Source organism: Canis lupus, chromosome 33 (assembly GCF_048164855.1).
Source record: "Canis lupus baileyi chromosome 33, mCanLup2.hap1, whole genome shotgun sequence".
Lineage (NCBI taxonomy): Eukaryota > Metazoa > Chordata > Mammalia > Carnivora > Canidae > Canis > Canis lupus.
This window is the reverse complement of record NC_132870.1, coordinates 33,406,675-33,426,992: the sequence shown is the minus strand read 5'-3', so window position 1 is coordinate 33,426,992 and position 20,318 is coordinate 33,406,675. Positions and strand designations below refer to the sequence as shown.

At 34.8% G+C, this 20,318-nt stretch overlaps 1 protein-coding gene across 23 annotated transcripts in view; it reads left to right on the top strand.

Moving 5' to 3' along the window:
* CAMK2D (calcium/calmodulin dependent protein kinase II delta) overlaps positions 1–20,318 on the top strand; it is a 309,843-nt gene that overhangs the window by 196,602 nt on the left and 92,923 nt on the right. For 14 of the 23 annotated variants that reach the window (XM_072810442.1, XM_072810435.1, XM_072810441.1 and 11 more), the window contains exons 5-6: positions 15,943–16,008; positions 19,056–19,128. In XM_072810442.1, the coding sequence (XP_072666543.1) occupies positions 15,943–16,008; positions 19,056–19,128 (139 nt within the window). Of the gene's footprint in view, positions 1–15,942; positions 16,009–19,055; positions 19,129–20,075; positions 20,149–20,318 lie in introns of all 23 variants that reach the window. The other 9 variants (XM_072810436.1, XM_072810438.1, XM_072810440.1 and 6 more) reach the window with 1 other exon arrangement.

The following is a 20,318-nucleotide window of genomic DNA, read 5'->3' as shown; positions in this document are numbered from 1 at the left end:
TTTAAGAGGGTTAGGAGTGATGTTCTTCTTAAGAGGGTGAGAATTCATATATATGTTATAATCTTAATATTTTATATGAATCTATTCCAATTTGGTTATCAGGCAGTAAAGTAGTTTCAGTATAAATAATTTAATATAGGAAACATTTTATAAATGAAAAGTATATATTTAATAGATATAAGTGGGAGTTTAAAAGAAACTTAGGGGATCCCTGGATGGCTCTGGGGTTTGGTACCTGCCTTTGGCCCAGGGCGTGATCCTGGAGACCCAGGATCGAGTCCCACATCAGGCTCCCTGAATGGAGCCTGCTTCTCCCTCTGCCTGTGTCTCTGCACCCCCCCCCCCCCCGTGTGTGTGTGTCTCTCATGAGTAAATAAATAAAATATTTTTAAAAAATAAAAGAAACTTAGTTATCTGCATGAGGAGTCTCTATTTCATAGATTCACTAAGGAATTTTTAAATTCTAGGCTAACTTCCTTTTATACTCTCACAACCTGTAATATTTTTCACTAAATTCTTCTCCTTCCCTTTTTCCCAAGGACTGCTTAATGTGAAAATTTATTTAAGCAACATATAAATCTTGATATTGAATATGTTTGGGGGATGTTTGACACTATGCTGAATTTGCTTATTCTTACTGATCTTTTGTAGTAAAGAGTTGAGTGCAGTATACTCCAGACTTGAATAATGTAGTTAAATAGACAACCTCTGAATGGTCATCTAAAATAGAATTCTGTGGGGTGCCTGGGTGGCTCAGTTGGTTAAGCATCTCCCTTCAGCTCAGGTCATGATCTCAAGGTCCAGAGATCAAGCCCCACATCTGACTCTGCTCAGCAGGGAGTCTGCTGCTCCCTCTCCCTCTGTGGGCGCTCTCTCTCTCTCTCTCTCTCAAAGAAATAGAATCTTTAAATAAATAAAATAGAATTCTGCTACCACTTCCCTATTGTTTTTAAGTACCTCTAAGAGAATCTTCTCTTTTTCCAACATTAAAGATATGCAGAATAGTATCATCCATCAATCTATCCATCAAGCAACCCATATTAGAGTTGGAAATGCAACAAGACATTGAGACATTCTAGGATTTCCTTTTTAGGGTCTCAAAATGGTTTAGTATATCTGCAACACCCTCTTTCCTCTGGGGCTGATGGCAGCAAGAGGAGAAGAATACACAAGAGAAACCAGAGTGAAGATTCTCTGAGTGACGAAGAAATCTCTCAGAAAGCAAGCCACCTTATGCTTTAGACACATTATACTTTAGACACCCAGAACCAGGGTATTTGAGGATGCTTTATGTTTGACATCATGCTAAATCTGATTTGTATTATACTAACTTAACATTTACGTTCTAAGGATGAATTGTTCTCCATACTGATTCCTACAAATATTATGTGTAAGAATATTTTTTATTTTCAAATTCTTGTTCTAAAGATCATATTATTGCTGAACAGTGACAAAAGTACTACTAACTGTGAATTAGTTTATAGCCCTGTAAGAATGCATTAAATTATATACCTGAGAACCTAATTGTCTATTGAAAAAAAATTCTATGGACTCAAATGACTAAACCAAGCTTCAGTAAATTAAACACTTAATACAATGGCTTGCACATAATAAGCAACAAATATTTTTGATTCAGTAAGCAATTATTAAATTCAAGTATGTTTTCTCTTTCTGAGCTGTTGTGATTAAAAAAATGGAGGCAATCTAAGATTTTTGTAGGTAGCAATTACATATGAATTTGTTATTCCTTCTTTTGCAATATTAGCCTAAATAAGAAACATTAGTACATGCACTTGGAGTTCAGATGAGGAATTTTGATAATTTAGATTATTTGATAAGCTATCTCACATCCCCTTTGGAAGGTGCCATAAGGGGATGAATAAGTGAATAATTTTTAAATTGATAGTAGTTTGAGTGAGTTAGGCCTAGATGTGTCTTTCAATTCTAGATAGGCAGTATGCTTAAAGAGTGAGTATAAATAAGCTTTCAAGTAAGTACTTAACATAGTAATTTGCATGTAGCATGCCGATGTAAGGTTTTTAGTGATTTCTTAGTGGCACACCGGCAGGACCTCTTACTACCAAATGAAGCAAAGATGGCTTTATTTCCTTTTATATAAAATAAAATATAGCTTCCTTTCCTTAGAAATATGTTCTATAACTCAGAAATATGACTTCTCATTAAGAGGTAAAAACTTCCAGTCATAAAGTAAGTAAGTCATGTGGATATGATGTACAACATAGGGAATAATATAGTAACGTTGTAATAACTTTATACGGCGACAGATGGTGATGAGACTTATCATGGGGATCATTTTGTAATGTATAAAAATATTGAATCACTATGACATATACCTGAAACTAATAGGATATTGTATGATAAGTATAACACTTCAAAAAAGAAAGATGGCTCTTTAGACCAGCCAATTAATCTGAATTACTGCAGCTTTACTGTGATGCTTATTTTTTTATTTTGAAATTCATTGAATGTTTTATAGCCAATAAAAAATAAGATTAAATTACTTGAGTAAATGGTGCTGTTTTTTTCACACCTACTAAGGAAGTGGATATGTTTGCAAGTGTATGCATACACGTGTGCAATAAACTATTCATTAATATTCCAGAGACCCAACTAAAAGTGCAAGCAAAAGAGGAAATCTTAAAAAATAAATAAATAAAAATAAAAATAAAAAGGGGGGGATCCCTGGATGGCTCAGTGGTTTAGTACTTGCCTTTGGCCCAGGGCATGGTCCTGGAGTCCCAGGATTGAGTCCCACATCAGGCTCCTGCATGCTCTCTGCCTGTGTCTCTGCCTCTCTTTCTCTGTGTCTCTCATGAATAAATAAATAAAATATTTTTTTTAAAAAAAAGAGGAAATCTGTTGTCCAATAATAAGTGTAGTACATTGGTAGTAGGATTCTCAAGCTAAAGCACGGAGAAGAACTTGTGAGCATAAATGCTAAATCTAGAAACAAGTACTAAATTATTTGCTATTGACAAAAGGTTGGGAATAAAGCCAGGAATAATTCTTGGTATTTTTAAATGAAATTACTGTCCCCCGCATCCCTTAAAGAAGCATTATTTCTATAACCCTGTATAAAAATTAATCCAGCATTACCTTTTTAAAAACCATTAGTTTTTTGGTTATGTTTTTGTTTTTGTATTTTTATTTTTCATGGGATGATTCTTTATTCAGATATTTAGGAAACTGTGCTATCAGAAATTAACTTGCTATTAGATTCCAGTGTGAAAGCCTAATCACGTAATTACATAATCACATACCAGAACGAATTTTGGTAGAAAGTGAAAAGCTGATAGCATTTGGGAGAATGTAGCTTTTGGAAGTACCATTCCCGGTAAGGTATATTTGGTATGAATATTTATTATGAAGAATGGAAGAAAACAATAGTGGGACCAGATAAGAGATTGAGATTCCTACTTTAATCCTTTTGTTCCCTTTCTTTTTCCTTTCTCTGTTTAAACCCCCATTGCTTCTTGGGCATTACTGTTCCACATTTCTTTCTAGCTAACTTCCTTATTTATGTCAGTTCCTCTTCAAACAACACCTTGTCTGTGAAGTTTTCTCTGACCCCTAGAAAGAATTTATAATTCTGTCCTCTCTTTTTCTTTTGTCCTTCGTGGATTTATTATTTCCTCCTTTCTTTTTGCCAATCCTTTGTACAATGTAACTTCCTGAATCCCGATGACATAGAGAGACTGGAGCGCTCTGTAAAGCCTAGAAAATGGGGCAAGTAGGGAATTCATCAAAAACTCCAATAAGTGACAAAATGTGAAAGGACTCCTGGCCTTACTGGCATTGAGCTTCAGTTAATAAGATTCTCCACTGGGTATGTTACTTACTGCTTATTCATAAGTGAGCTCTTATAGAGTACATTTATGGTGCATTTGTGCTCATTTTTCTTTCTTTTATCACACCAAAAAGATGAGTGTTGGGTGAAACATTTTTATCTACAGGTACACATACTTCCTCTGTAAATGAGAAGATCCCCTAGTTGCTAGGATTTGCCACATCCCAAGGATTTTTGTTTTATAATCATACCTGTGCCTTAGTTGAAGCATGTCCCACAGAAACTTAGTTTTGATTTATGTTTCTGCTTATTCCACTAAACCAAGTGATAGATTTTATACCCTTATATTCAGATAAGGGTGTATTCAGATAGATAGATAGATAGATAGATAGATAGATAGATAGATAGATAGATGTCTTATCTATATCCCTATATTCTTTATATCCTAATATCTGTTAATATAGACAAGTCTCATACCTATTAGAGACACCGTTGATTATGGAATTAGTATATAAATGACACTGATGTATAGGTAACAAATTTAACTGTCCATGAAGTTATTTGTGTTTTCAGAAAGAAAACCATGAGAACAAATGTGTCTCTAGCTGGAGAACTTAGTAGGGGAACTTATCTCCTAGTTCTAAAAAACAGCAAACACCATTTAATAGCTTATAGTCACAAGTAGCTTGAGCCCTTTCTTTGTAAACATTTAGACATTGACTGTGATCAACAATAACAGTATGTCCTCTGCAGCAGAGAATTTATTGCTCTCCTGAGTATTCAAGACTGGTTAAAAGAGGATCCCTGGGTGGCTCAGCGGTTTAGCGCCTGCCTTTGGCCCAGGGTGCTATCCTGGAGTCCCGGAATCGAGTCCCACGTCGGGCTCCCGGCATGGAGCCTGCTTCTCCCTCCTCCTGTGTCTCTGCCTCTCTCTCTCTCTCTCTCTCTCTCTCTCTCTCTCTATGTCTATCATAAATAAATAAATAAATCTTAAAAAAAAAAAGAAAAGAAAAAGACTGGTTAATGCTAGGATCTCCTCTTGTCTGTCATCTTGGAAAACTCTAATGTTCCAGAACCTGGAAAACCTGATGTCTTATGGGGATGTATTATCAAATTACTAGCTTGGCTCATCTGTCACCTCTATTCGGTATTCTTTCTGGAGTATTGTTTGTCAGAAATATGTTAAAGTCTCAGCTTTGGGTTATAAATTCACTCATCATTTGTACTGGCTTTGCTGCTTTTATAATATGATATAAACATTTTGTTGCTAAATATAGGCTCATTTCTCTGATGACTACAGCCAACTTTTGGATGAATTACTGAGACACAAAAACTGTTCAGCCCAATTAACTTGTGAAACAAATTTTAGCTGCAGTGTTGTTTTTTTTTTTCAGTCAGAGGCAGTTGCTTTGACACTAACAATGAAAACTTATATTCATAGGAAGATTCAGCATAGCCTCAGCAGGACTCTTAGGCTATTCAGCAGTCAGTGAAAAGATTAATGAGTGTAGTTTATAAGGTGATGATGATCAGTTCATAACATTCATCAGAGGGCTAATGACAGATTTTTTTAAAAAGTTATTGTAATTTTTCTCTAAGATTACATAAGCATGATAAATAAAATATGAACAAAAATTCTGGTAATGCAAGAGATTTTTAAGGTAGCAATCATTTTAATATGAAGATAATTTAAAAATAATCATGTCTATATTGTATTGCTTGAGACTTAAGTCTAGTGAATGACAAGAGGGTAGCACAGGTATCAGGATTTTAATTTATTTTTTATGTAACAGTACTTCTGATAGATTTACTGATTTCCAGTTGTGCAGTTCATAGGTCATTTCTCTATAGTACTCAAATTATTTCTAATTAGATGAAAATTTCTACTCTTTTTAAAACATTTTGTAAATATTCTCTTGTATTTAGCATATCTATAGTGTATGTAAATCTTTAAATGGTCGTTGCTTTCTGTTTGAGGGTTTTTATTTTATGCACATTGAAGCACAGGATATCAGGTATCTTGTTAAGATGTTTGGTATATGTTAGAAAATTTATCTTCACTTCTTAAGTATCAGATTCTTTTAAAAATGTGACTAGGATATGCATTTAGCTTAGACAGATGAAGTGGAAAATTAAATGGTAATTATAAGAATGAAATTTTTCTGTATGTGGTTTATTGACCTTGCAAATCACCTGAATGTATTGAACAGTATTTGTCCTTTGCTCTCACATGTTTAACTGAAGATTATTCTTGCCCAACTGTGGGTCCAGGCTATAACTCTCTTCAGCTAGATTCCTCACTTCTAAAAGAGTATCTTGAATATTTGAGTATGAGCCCAGCCACAACCATACGGACTAGAAATCTAAGGAACCAGAGCCAGTGGTTGGCAGGTGGGCCAAATCCTCAAAAGGGCACTCACCATTATCTACCTGGATGGATTATCAGCTTTTCTATATATATATTTTTTTCTGTTTTATATATACATAGGCACTGTGATATCAGTTGTCATGTCTTCTTCTAAAGAGTTGAGTGTTTATATCAATTCATCCATCCTCATAATTTAAGTATATGTACCAAGCAGGATTTTGGTGAGCAAAGAGTAGGACTGGTGCAAAGCTATGTAATTGCAAGTAATCAACTGCCAAAGAGGTAAGCTGCCCCTTAGTAGACCAGCCTCAAGTCAGAAAAGATAAGTACTGTGATAAGGCATGAGAGAGGTAAACAATTCTGCTGGTCTCCAAAATGCAGCTTGCAGAGTCCTAAATTTAATTCTAAAATTTCTATAAGGTCTTATAAATAATTCTATAAATGTCTCACACCTCAGAGATACCACAGAAAGATCATTTAATTTCATATTTGATATTTCCAGAATAAGAATAACTTGGGTGCTTCAATGAGTGTGTATTCCGGGGTTATAGTAGGCATATATATGAATAGAAGATAATATGAACTGAATTACTCACAGAACTTTGTCAAGTATCAATAGCCACTGTATACCTGTTAGATATTTCTTTGCCATTAGAAAAAGCTCCTGGTGTGGGCACTTTGCTTAGAAAATGGAATAAGGCTGGATTATAGCTCTTCCTTGTCCCAGTGGTTTGTACCTTTATATAAAACACAGATTGCACAATATTTATTTCTTGAATGTGAATTATGAAAAATGCTGTCTTTTCTTTTTGCAATTTATAAATAGGCAAAATAGCAAAGAAAAATTGCCTGATCTGACCTCATAGTGTTGGCTGATATCAAAGCAGAATATTGAGACTACTTCATTCTCTCTTTGACCATCCTGCCTAACAGTGAAATAAATTATCAATTTTAATAACTGGCTGATAAACAACTATTTATTAGCTTTCAAGATTATAGTATAGATAATTTTCTTTTTTAAAAAAAGATTTTATTGGGACACCTGGGTGGCTCAGTGGTTAAGCATCTGCCTTCAGCTCAGGGCGTGATCCTGGAGTCCCGGGATTGAGTCCCACAGGCTTCCTGTGTGGAGCCTGCTTCTCACTCTGCCTGTGTCTTTGCTTTTCTCTCTGTGTCTCTCGTGAATAAATAAATAAAATTTTTTTCAAAAAATTAAAAAATATTTTATTTATGTGAGAGAGAGAGAGAGTGAGTGACAGAGCACAAACAGGGAAAAAGCAGAGGTAGAGGGAAAAACAGACTGCTCTGCTGAGTAGGGAGTCTGATGCAGGATTTAATTCTGGACCCTGGGGTCAGGACCTGAGCCAAAGGCAGACACTTAACCAACTGAGCCACCCAGGTGCCCCAGTATAGATACTTTTCTAAAGCCCTCTGGAACCCAGAAAGAGGAATAGAAAGTAGCAATATGTATGTTAAATTGTACTCTATTTTTTCATTGTCGTCATCATCAAATATTTTGGGTTGGTTTATTTTTTTATTGTGGTAAAATACACATAGCATAAAATTTTTTATCTTAACCATTTTTAAGTATAGTTAAATGTCATTAAGTACATTTACATTGTGGTGCAGCCATCATCAACACTCATCTACAAAACTTTTCATTTTGCAAAACTGAAGCTCTACATCTATTAAACAATGACTCCACATTCCTCTCTCCCCTAAGTTCCTGACAACTAACATTCTACTTTCTGTCTCTATAATTTTGCCCACTCTAAGTACCTCATGAAACCATACAGTATTTGTTTTTTTGTGACTGGCTTACTTCACTTAACATAGTGTTCTCAGGGTTCATCTATATTGTAACATATGACAGGATTTCCTTCCTTTTTAATATTTCCTTGTCTGTTGGTACCACACTTATTTGTTCATCTATCAGTGAACACTTGGGTTACTTCCATGTTTTAACTGACGTGAATAATTCTGTTGTGAACTTGGGTATACAAATATCTCTTCAACACCCTGATTTTGGTGCTTTTGTGCATATACCTAGATATAGAAATGGTGTGTTATATGGTAATTCTAGTATTAATTTCTTGAGGAACTGTTGTAGTTTTCCACAGCAGCTGTATTATTTTATATTCCCACCAGTAGTGCACAAAGGTTCCAATCTCTCTAGATCTTCACCACTACTTACTTTCTTTCTGTTTGTCTGTCTGTCATCCTAATGGGTATGAGTGGGTATCTTGTTATGGTTTTAATTTGCATCGAAAAAAATTTTTAAATATATAGTTTTACAATTTATTCCTTTCCTTCAGGAAGCATTCATTTTGTTATGCACATCTTTTTGATACATTGCCTGAGTGTTTAATCAAACATTCCCAGATTAAGGCATCTTGTTAAAACACACACACATATACACACACACACACACACACAGAGATTATATAATAAACTGAATAGCTGATTTCATTTGAGGAGGTTGGTGATATTCACAGAACAAAACCTCATTCATTTCAGGTTTTGCTTTATTCTGTGTGCCCTTAATTGTGGTTAGCAGTGTTGTTTTCACTGATGCTTTTTATTGGCCATAGAATAGGGAAAAAAGTCTTAAGAATATGAACTTTTGATAGTGGTTTATATTTTTCATGTGCATTTGTGACAGATGAAATGAGAAAGGAATTGTAATGTAGAGCTGGCATGTGTTTTAGGATTGAGGGAAGATACAGAAGGTATGAAGTATAAAGTAGAGTAAGGTGAGAGAAAGTAAATCCAGAATGATGTTGAAAGGATAGATTCAGCAATAAGAGATTAGTCAGAAAAACAAGAGTAAAGTAAGTGCTCCATTGAAGTATTTTGAACCCTGCTATCCCATACCTCTTCCCCACTCTGCTTAATGAACACAGGTTGGACAGAGCCCATAAATCTACTCTCCTTCTAATATCTCAAATTGTGCCTCCCCCAGTGTATTGCCTCTCTCCTGGCCAGTGTCAGTTTTGAATGGAACAGTTCCAATGGCCTGTCTCCGTTTTATCATCTCAATTATAATTCTTTGTATGACACAGCAAATCTATTTACAACAAGATCAATAAGAAACTCTTTGGACCTTCTGTTAAAGCAAACTCCTAGCCTTTTAAAATTTCCATAATCCAATTTGGAATTCATTCAGAAAATCATTTCTGAACAACTTCAGATAATCCTCTACTTCAGAGGTGTCATCAGATACTTGGTATTCAGCTAGAAAATAACTTACATAAGAAATTGATCTTAGCTAAATAAGATACTAATGATGGTATTAAGAAAAGAACTAGTGTGGTCCTTTGAATCCCTCTGTCCTTAATTTGCATCATCAGCTGCCCCCATGCCTACCACTGTAGCTTTAAACAAAAGAATTTTATTTATTTATTTATTTATTTATTTATTTATTTATTTATTTATGAGAGACAATGAGAGAGAGAGAGAGAGCGCATGTGCATGAGTGAGGAGGAGAGGCTGACAGAGAGGAAGAAGCAGACTTAGGACCCCAGGATCATGACCTAAGCCAAAGGCAGACACTTAACCAACTGAGCCACCCAAGCATTCGACCACTGTAGCTTTAACAGAATTGGCAGATATATCTGATTCTGCTGGAGTCATGGTTATACCACCTGACTCATTTTGAAACACTGATCATTCACCAGGAACCAGGAAAGTATCCAGACATATGAGAGAGGAGGTATACTGTCAAATTAAGTTGGACATATAGATGTTCTTGTGGTCTGTATTTAATTATAGTAACATGAGGCAAAGGTTCAGTTCTTTACAAAATAGCTAGCTGTCTTCCCAAAATTGTTGAAACACTATGCCCTTACTTCTCAATCTCTAATCTAAATATGTGCCTTATAATTAATTCAACAAATAATTCTGCATTTGTGATCAAACATTAGTTCATAGACATACTCTGTCTTGTGGGAAGATACTACAAGATCCAGAACTGACTTAAATGATTTCTAGGGGCAAACTGCTTGGAACATCTTTGTCTTCTTACCAAATATAATGGTAAATGATATGATATCAGGAATTAACCAACATTATGGCATTGGCACATGATCATCTCACACATCTGCCTCTCTGTGAGATATAAAACTCTGGAATTATTCACTTAAAAGCACTTAATGAGCTTGTCAAAGGCACTTTGACTCAGCTCTGTTTATTTTATAGTGAAAACAGAGGAACAAATTCTACCCTCCCAAAGCTACCATACTAGTAGAGAGAGAAACATTAAACAAATAAATACATAAACAAACACATAATGGGATAAGTATTATGGAGAATAACAAAGTCCTAGGGGGGTAAGATAATGTAGATGAGTGGAGGTCTAAGGATATAACACTTAAGCCAAATTTTAAGGATAACATAATATACTAATTTTTAAAAAAAAATGTATAACTACTGCTTAACTTTGTGCTTACCCAGTAATAGTGGTAGACAGGTTGGGAATGTCCTGGAAGAGAGACAAGCATGTGAAAAGGCTCAGGGATGGTAAGGATTTTGGTGTACTCAAGAAATTGGAAGAAGGCCCTTATGTTTGGAGCAGGATGGAGAAAGGAGTACCAAGGAGGGCCAGAAGATGGGCAGAGTACAAATTAGGCAGAAACTTGAAGGTCATATCTAGTAGCAATGGACAGCTATTTAAAGGACTTCCTGTAGGCATGGGACAAAATATGAAGCATATTTAAATCCGCTGTCTAGAGAACTGATGGCAGAGGGGGAAGAGAAGAAGCTGGGCCAAGTAAGAGGCTTTTGCAGTAGAGCAGGTGATAAGACAGTGACTACTTGGGTTGGTAACATTGTAGTGGGGGGTAGAAAGAAGTCTTAATTCAAGATCTATTTTGGAGATAAAATCAGGATTTGGTTAGACATTAGTAGATAAGTAATACAAAAAGTGGGAAAACTTCTTTACCTCAGATTCTAGCTTACAGGTTAAACCATAAAACTGTGGACAGATGCTTATGGCTTCATTCCTCCTTTTAATTATTTAAACATTTATTCACTCATCAAATTTATTAAGCTTCTTCTGTATGTCAGGTACTCTGTAAGGGTACTGAAGATACACCGTTCCATTATGTAATGACTAGCTTGATTGATTATATATGTTAAAACAAGGCGCCAAGAAGACTAAAATTCTCAATTGCATCTCTGTAGATTTTGTTTCCTTAGCTCAGAGGTTCTCATCAAGGATGCCTAGGGCGCTCTGGGTGTGAGGGGGTGATTATAAATGGTATAAATTGGCACACTGGTTGTCACACTGACAAGGTAGTACTATTGGCACCTAGTGTGGGGCCTGCTGCTGACAATCTTGTCATGCAAGAGATCATCCTATATGGCCAAAAAGGACAGTTATACTCCTGTTGATGAACCCTGGTCACCTTTATTTCAACTAATGATGGTTCTCCAGCCCTGGCTAGCAGTTTGACTTTAAAAACGGGATATAAATGGAATGCCTTTATGTCAGAATTCTTTCCAGTCTTTCCACATGATCCTTTGGGCTCTCCAGAGACCCTTGACTTGCTCCTCTGCTCTCCAGAATGTGCTCAGGGTGCAGCTATTAGGGCAGCACAGATGAGAACAAACCCTTTTTCCTTCTTGTGCTATGTATTCTTGGGATAAGTGTTTAACCTTCATTACTTCTATTTTCTCATCTGTAAAATGGAAATAGCATTAGTTATCTACTTCATGAGGTTATTGTGTTGTAACCTATAGAGACAGAACAACGCTTGGCCTTAGCACGTGGTGAGGACCCAATGGATATCAGCTGTTATTGTTCAACAATATAGAAGGCAGTGTGCTGGATACCATGAAGGTAACATCACTATCACAGCTTCTGCCTTGGAGGAGATCACCAGAAGACATGTCTGTCATCCAAATGCAGGGCACCTTATGATACGTTTTTTGACAAAAATCTAGCTGTGATGGCTCTTTGCTAATATGACTCCAGGTGCCTCCACTCAGAGCCTTGGATTACAGGATGGATGGCTTCTACTCATTGGGTTTATTCTTCAGCTTTATACTTAGTGTCTGGGAGGAATTACTTCTTTTTCCAGGGGATATTCCTGGCCCTCCCTGTTTTGGTGAGATTACCTCCCCACTGTGAGTTAGCTGGGCCCTCCTTTTGATTCCTGTTTTCCAATTTAGCTACATCCTGAGATTCCTGGATTTCCCCCCACCACCTTGGTCAGTGGTTCTGATCACTATATCATTGCTGGTTTGGGGGTTAATATGGCACCATTTTGATCTTCCAAAGCCCAATTTTGGACTCTATTGTCTGCTTAGCTTCATAGTCAAGGCTATAATCCTCCTGAAATTTTATAAATATTTTATTCAATATGAAACTAGTTTCAACCATTTCGGAATAAATCATAAATATATAGACTAGGAAGAAAAGAACAATTCATTCTTCTAGATAACAGAACGAATCAACATCCCTATAAATAATGATAATGGCAGCAAAAGTATTTATCTTTTTGATATGTAAAGTTTCATCTTTTCATGATTCTAGGATTATCTTATTTTTCCCTGGAAGCCCTAATGTTCTAGAGATTCATAAATGATAATTAATGCTTCAAATATATAACTGATATGCCTCATATCATAGCAGAACTCCAGCATTAATTTATTCACAAAAGCTCTACTTAGTTAATTAGCAGTTTATTCATGAGACGGATTTAATTTGACTTTGTATGAAATTTTATATAACGCACTAAAATTTTTAAAAAATATTTAATAACTACTGCTTAATTTTGTGCCCCATTAAACAATGATGTCAGTATGAAAATGTATTCAAGTTAGAAAATTCATTAGTTTATCTTCAAGGCAGCATGTTCTAGTAGCTCCATTTTTTCCTTCCCAGGCATTTATTATACATATAACAGAAAAGATAAAATGGTTTCATTTGCACAAGGATATTTTTAAATAATGAGAAGAATGAATGTTAGAAAATGAGAAAGAGTGCTGTTACAAATACTTAACATTAAACCCTGCACACCTTAAATTTCTTTAACAGCTAGAATAGTTCATTGAAAATTACCAGAATGCTAGGCACCGAGTTTTTAATATTCTTCTTTAAATACAAGCACCTTACAAAATAAAACCTATTGCCATATAGAGCCAAATTTTAATGTTTTCTTTTCCCTTTTTAAGTTTATATGAAGTCCACAGTTGGAGCAAATGGACAGCATGATTTTCTGATTTGATTAATTCACGTAATCATTACTTCAGTACTTCCTAATTGATCAAATACTGTGGGTTAGATGCTATGGTAGCAAAGATCAGTAAATCATGATTCCAGTGATGTAAGACATGACAGTTCACTTGGAATATATAGTATACTTAAGGAGCTACTATAAGCAGCAATTTCATTAATGGCAATAAGCTTTTATTCTCAGCAATAAGCTTTTTAATCAATACTTGTTAAACACTTTACAAACCACACTTGTGTGTAATACAGATTTTTCTGGGTACCTATGAGCAAAAACAAAGATAAATATATATATCATGTTTACCTTAGTTATATTCATTCAAAGGAAGAAACCCCATGAAACTGTTATTACCATTATAGAGATATAATGGGTTTGTTGGAAGTACTTTCTAATATTTAATTATTTTGTATTATAATATATCTAGGGTACCTTATTTGATTGCATTATTATTATAATTCTAACTGGGAAAAAAGCTTGCTGAGCTATTAAATGAAACTACATATACATGTAACCACGATTTTTCAGAACAAGCCCATATGAAGCTTTAAATAATTTTAGGTGCACATTTTATATGTAAAGACTGAAAATAATGACTCCATCATTAAAGGTCTTATAAATACCTAGGATGCTATGAAGAAGAGTCAGAGTTGCATAAACTTTCAGACACATTAAGTTTTTAGTATTGCCTCTTATCCTTTAGGAAAGGAAAATACAAAAGAGACTAATAACTGAACATTTCTGGAACATGTTATCATTTGATGTTTCAGAACTTAATAAAGCAAATGAAAAAAAAATTAAAAAGCTATCTTAAGAGTAATTTTATCTTCCATTCCATAGTGAACATACACCAAGCTTTATACTTTCACCCAGTGCTTTTTCAAATGACTCATGCTTTCTAAACTTCTGGAAGGATTGACAGTGTAATTATTAGAATGGCTACATTGTGTGCTGATTGAGAGCAGGGGCTGTGGAATGGATGGCCCACCTGTACTACTTAAGTCTTTGTAATCTTTGGCAAGTTGCTTCTCTATGCCTCCATTTTTCTCATCAATAAACTGAGCTAGTGTTAAAATTCATCTCATACAATAATTGCAAGGATTTATGAGTTAATATAATGCTTAGCACACTGTGTAGCACATGGTAAGCAAATGTTAACTATTACGAGGTTAAGCTCCAAAGCTGAAATTTCCTTTTAAAATCAAACCATAGCATAATAGAGAAAGAAATGGCTGATAAATACATGAAAAAAAATGGTTCACTTTGCTAATAATCAAAAAATATTAACAGGCAATAACTTTTTTCCAACTTTTTTTAACTGAAAAAACTGTGGGCATCTTCTCAATATTGGGGTACAACTGTTGTGGAAGGTAATGTGCCCTGTCCTCATACGCACAAACATATATTTCTGCTTATTACTTATTTTAAACAGGGAAGATACTTCTAACATGAAATAGTGCCCATGACTTAAAGTGAAATGAAAAACACAATTAACCTAATAATTTGTATATATCGTATGAGTCTACTTTTTGAGACAAAAAATATATGACTTTGTGTTTGCAGGGGGACCAAATATGTTTAAAGATACATAGAAAGTTGAAAGGATATGCATAAAGTTAAAATTATTTTATTCCAGAGAGTGGAATTGCGGTTAACAGATAAGAGCATATTTGGTATACTTCCATATTTTGCTTAAAAGAAATGTTAAATTCACGTATTGAAGGGGATTCCTGAGGCAAAGAATCACTGGTTAGGAAATTCTAGCCCCAAAACCTGGAGAAGAAATGAATCCCAAAGATAATTATATCTACTTATATAGAGAGCTTTGAAAGCCCTGGTTTTAATTTACTTTGTAGAGTAACTAAATCCAGTTGCTGAGTTGTAGGAAAGTCTTCACTTAAGATGGAAGACAGATAAGGCAAGGGATCAATGCTGCCTTCTTAAGGACATTGCCAAAAGCCCCAAGTCTGTGTTCACTGGCAAATACATGATCATAAAAGAAATTGGGGTGTTTTACAAGGAAAATCTAGCTAGCACTCAGCCCAAAAGCTATATATATTTTGGAAGGCCACCTCTAGCCCATAAAGTCATGTTTATTGCAGTTTAAAAAACAGAGAGATACACCCTGAAAATACATACTCTAGGCTTTGATAGTAATCATCTTCTCTTATTGTTCAGAAAATGTTTCTAAACTGTTCCATACACTTCATCAGACCTTAGTTAATATTTGGAGAATTAAAATGAAAAGTTGCATAGAGATTATTTTGTGTAAGAGATACCACTGAATATATTTATGTTATACAGAAAATTGTGTCCTCAGGATCTAGCAATACAAAGACATGTAGAAAAGAGGAAATGTTTAGAGTTAATATAGATTGTTATGAAAACTGTAAGTCCTGTAATGTTTTACAATATTTTGTTTTGGTAGTTTTCAAAGTAATCTGAAAACAAAAATTCTGCATGAACATGTTGCAAATCTATTGATGTATAATTTTTTTTCTTGTTTAATGTCAACATATTGATTGTCTTTACAGAGTTACTGGAGGTGAACTCTTTGAAGACATAGTGGCAAGAGAGTATTACAGTGAAGCAGATGCCAGGTAAGTGACTTGCCCAGGGGCAAGATATAAGACTCAACATTCAAATGACACTGTTCAGTATATCTCTTTACAAATGCATCATAAAGCTTAGTATTTATGAGACTCTCATAATACCATCTTGGACGACTTCTCATGATGAGTCCATCTTAGCTATTTCTCTCTCTTACGGATTTCCAGGATAATTGTTTAGGGAAAAAAAAAAAAAAACCTAGAATCTGGTCTACACTTTGTTATTATCTAACATCTATAGTTAGTTTTTTTAAAAAAATTAAAAAATATGTATTCAACTTGGAATGACTTCTGCTAAAGAAATATACTTTTCTAGCAAAGTTAAGAGATCAAAGATTCAGATCTTCTGGTCTCTAGATCCTAAGCTGCTCCTTATGGTAGCTACTAATAACGCATGGCTATTTTAATTTCAGTTAATTAAAATTAAATAAAAATTTAGTTTCTCAGTTGTACTAGCTACATTTCGAATACTTACTGGCTATAAGTGACTAGTAACTATCAATTGGACATAGCATTTATAGAACATTTCCATTATCACAGAAAGATTCACTGAACAGCCCACTCTAATCAGAGATCATAAAAAGAAACAGACTACAAAAGCCCCAGTGGTATCCTTAAAGCATTATTAGCTGTTTAACGCTGGAAATTCCAGGATAGCTTTTGGAACCTTCATGTAAAAAATATTGATTCGGATGTATCAGAGCGTTCAAAAGGATTTCTCAATCTTGTTAATTGATATCATCTTTAGAGAAGTTAACAGTGGCTATACATTTTTTCTCATTCGAAACTTCCTAGTCTGCACAAAGGCAACCTTTTTGGAATGAAGCGACATTAGTTTACTTGCCTAGATACTATTTAGATGTATCATGTTAGTTTTCCTTGGCATTTCTTTATACATATTCAGTAGTTGGCACTTGTTTTGAAAGATCTAGCCTTGGGTAATTGACTCATTATTAACAATGTAAATGAGATCTTATGAAAATTCAGTTACTTATTGTCTGCCCCCATTATCTAATGCTCTCAGAGCTTCCTAAAGCTTGCTCATCCCACTGTAGCCTGCACTCAGCAGATAGTCAGCTGATAGCATGTTCCCTCCCCATCCCTTCAAAGTAGCACATGCATACACAGGCTCGCTTGCAAATCTCTAATTAATCTTCTTGGTTTAATGCCAGTTTATGACAGTCTGTGAATCTTATCTGTACATGACTACATTCTAATTTTTTAATGGAATTTTTACTGCCAAAGTCAAATAGAAACTTCCGTGTCATTTATACTCTTATAAGTGAATCATCCTCCAATTCTTATGTTAGGGCCCTGAAAAGGGACTTTAGAGCAGCCTTGCGAGAAGCTATTTGCCCATTTGCCTAGACAGGGTAATAATTTTAATCAGGTAGTTCACTAGTTAGGGAATTACATTTATTTTGCTTTTTAAAGTTATGTTAAGTCATTATGTTTGAAAAGTATTGTTTGAAATTAAAATAGAAACTGTTTTCAATATTGAAGAGCCGTATAGATAACAGAAAAGACCCTATAGGTTGGATCATATTATATGCACATTTATTATTGTTTTGGAATTTGGTACAAGTTCTTTTTTAGGGTAGGTCCCATACAAAATCAAGGAGAAGGAACGTTTTTTTCCCCAAAGATGAACTTAAAGAAAAAGGCTTCTTACTAGTCCTCAAGAACTAAAGAATTGAATCCATTCTCACTAGTAAAAAATGATGTTCATTTAATATGAATTATTGTATGCTTTACTATGCATTATTCATTAAGCCTAATGACTTATATCTGTGGTTTGAGAAGAGAAAGTGAAATATTTCTAAAAAGTAGTACAAAGTGAAGAAAAGTCATAGGATTTAAAAAATAATTACCAACATCCAAGTAAGCTATTTGGTCAAAAAGCAACTAATGTTTGGCTCTTTTAGTGGGACTCTTTATAGAGTTAGACCTGGGAAATCATAACCTTGATCATTTTTTACATTCACATTGTAGTAAATCAGATGGTGATTACTTTTTATAATTCAGGAATTTACTGAGTAATATTATTTTGTAATTAAATGGCTGAAAATAGCCTTATTAAAATGTTTGTTAATAAATGTAGCTCAGCACATAACCTGCATTTGAATCACACAGTAAATTTGAACAAAATATGTCAGTGTGGTCTATATTATGTCAGATGACAATGCATGGGAACTTACAGGTGCCAATCAATGATTTATCCCTTCTAATTTAATTAGCAGTCTGTTTGACATCAGTGAGCCTTTTAAGAATAGTATAAATTGTGTTTTTTGACATAATAATAAAAAATTTTCCTTTAGTGAGGTGTATAAAAAAGTATCAACATTACTAGTGTTCAGGGGATTTTAAAATTTGTTTTTTTGTAAGTTCCTAGCCCTTCTCTAGAGTATGCCTATCCTGAAAACGGGTTTATTTTATGTGATGGGTTTACTTGAAATTCTCCCTCTGTATTGGAGACTTGCATTAGTTTTCCTCTTACTATATTATACAAGAAGCACCATTTCTAAGTCAAAATGATAAATGTGTCCCTCCATTTTTTAACCCTTGTTTCACCTGCCACTTCATCTGTGTTTACCCTCTTGTTTCAACACCTATGTTTAATTGTGACCTCAGATTTTAAACAGTTTAGATGTGTATGAGAAATAACCATAAATTTTACATTGGCTGAAGAATTTTCCCAGAACATTATGGGAATATTTATAAATTTTTCTTCTTGAATATGGAAATTTTGGCTTCTGTATACAAGTGATTTAATTTGTATACTTGCAATGGAAAACACAGCTCAAATTGTTTTGTCTGAATATGTCACAAACTGTATGTTGGATGTCATTTTCGTTAGAACCTGAATTAGCTTTATTCAGCATTATTAAATTCCAGTGTAAAGCTAAAAAAATGTTGTGAAAAAATATAATTTTTGTTTGTTTGTTTGTTTCGTTTTAACTTTCATTTTATTTTGTATTCAATGTGATTATGTACCTTTAAAATGTTCTCCCTTCCATTCTGCCCTTGTATCTTTACAGTCATTGTATACAGCAGATTCTAGAAAGTGTAAATCATTGTCACCTAAATGGCATAGTTCACAGGGACCTGAAGGTCAGTATATGGAGTCCATAAATCTGAATCAAAGGAGTTTTGTTTTGTTTTGTTTTGTTTCTGGGGAAAGGGCAGAGGGTGGGTATTTAAAATGGTTCCCTTGCCTTTCCCAATTTTTCCCTAAAATGACTACATGATGAAATGATAATGCATGATGCCTCTTTCAGTTTGCTCATCTACAGGCTAAATATACATCATAGCAAAAAGAGAGGGTCCATATTGAAAACACAACCTATTAAGTTTCCAAGCAATAAACTACCAGAGGCGGTTTGGGGCAGGCTTTCCTGAAATGTCCAGCATTTGCCTGGAGACGAACGTGGCCTGTGATGTATGTCCGCCTGTAGATTTAAACACCACTTCTGTTCTGAGACCATGGGTTGCTGTAGCAAAACAACTGGTTACACATTGCTCCATTTGAGTCTGATGAACCCTCAGGCAAGAGATAATAATTGCCAGCTAAATTAAAGCACAAGAAGTTAATGATTTATCAAAAATTCATTATGTATCCTAATTTAACCTTAATGATGTCTTGACTGCTAATGTGACAGCTTTGGAATGATACTAGAAAAATGGGAGGGATTGGGAAAACAGTTTTTTCTATGTGGGGTGAAGGTGGGCCACAACAGCTATAAAAATTTTATTTGCATTCCAGTTCTTTTCCCATAAGAATTTATAACTAGGAAAGGAGCTACTGAATTAAAATATTTTTAAGATGATTTTTTTTCCTAAGATCAAGTGGATCTACATTTTTGCTCACATCTGGCAAGATCCTGATTGCTCTGAGGTAGTAGTCACTCTGCTTGAGCAATATGTTTACATTACTGAAGGTGGTAAAATACAACCCCAGTTGTCTGCTGGTTTTGCACTTTAACCCAGTCTCTCTGAGGGTATACAGACAGTGAGTGTAAGCTTGGAACTAACACACGCCCCCTGGTGTTTGCATGCAGTCATTGCATTCAGCAGATCCTGGAGGCTGTGCTACACTGCCATCAGATGGGCGTAGTCCATCGGGACCTGAAGGTGAGTAATGCCCTTGGAGAAGATAAACCACCACACAATTCCTAATGACTGTTCAGCTGCAATTATGCCTATAAAGGAAAAACTATGAGCCAGAAAGTTGTGTGGACTCATTCCAACATATTACTAAAACACTTTCCTTCACCACAGTCTCTCTTATTTCATCTTTTTCC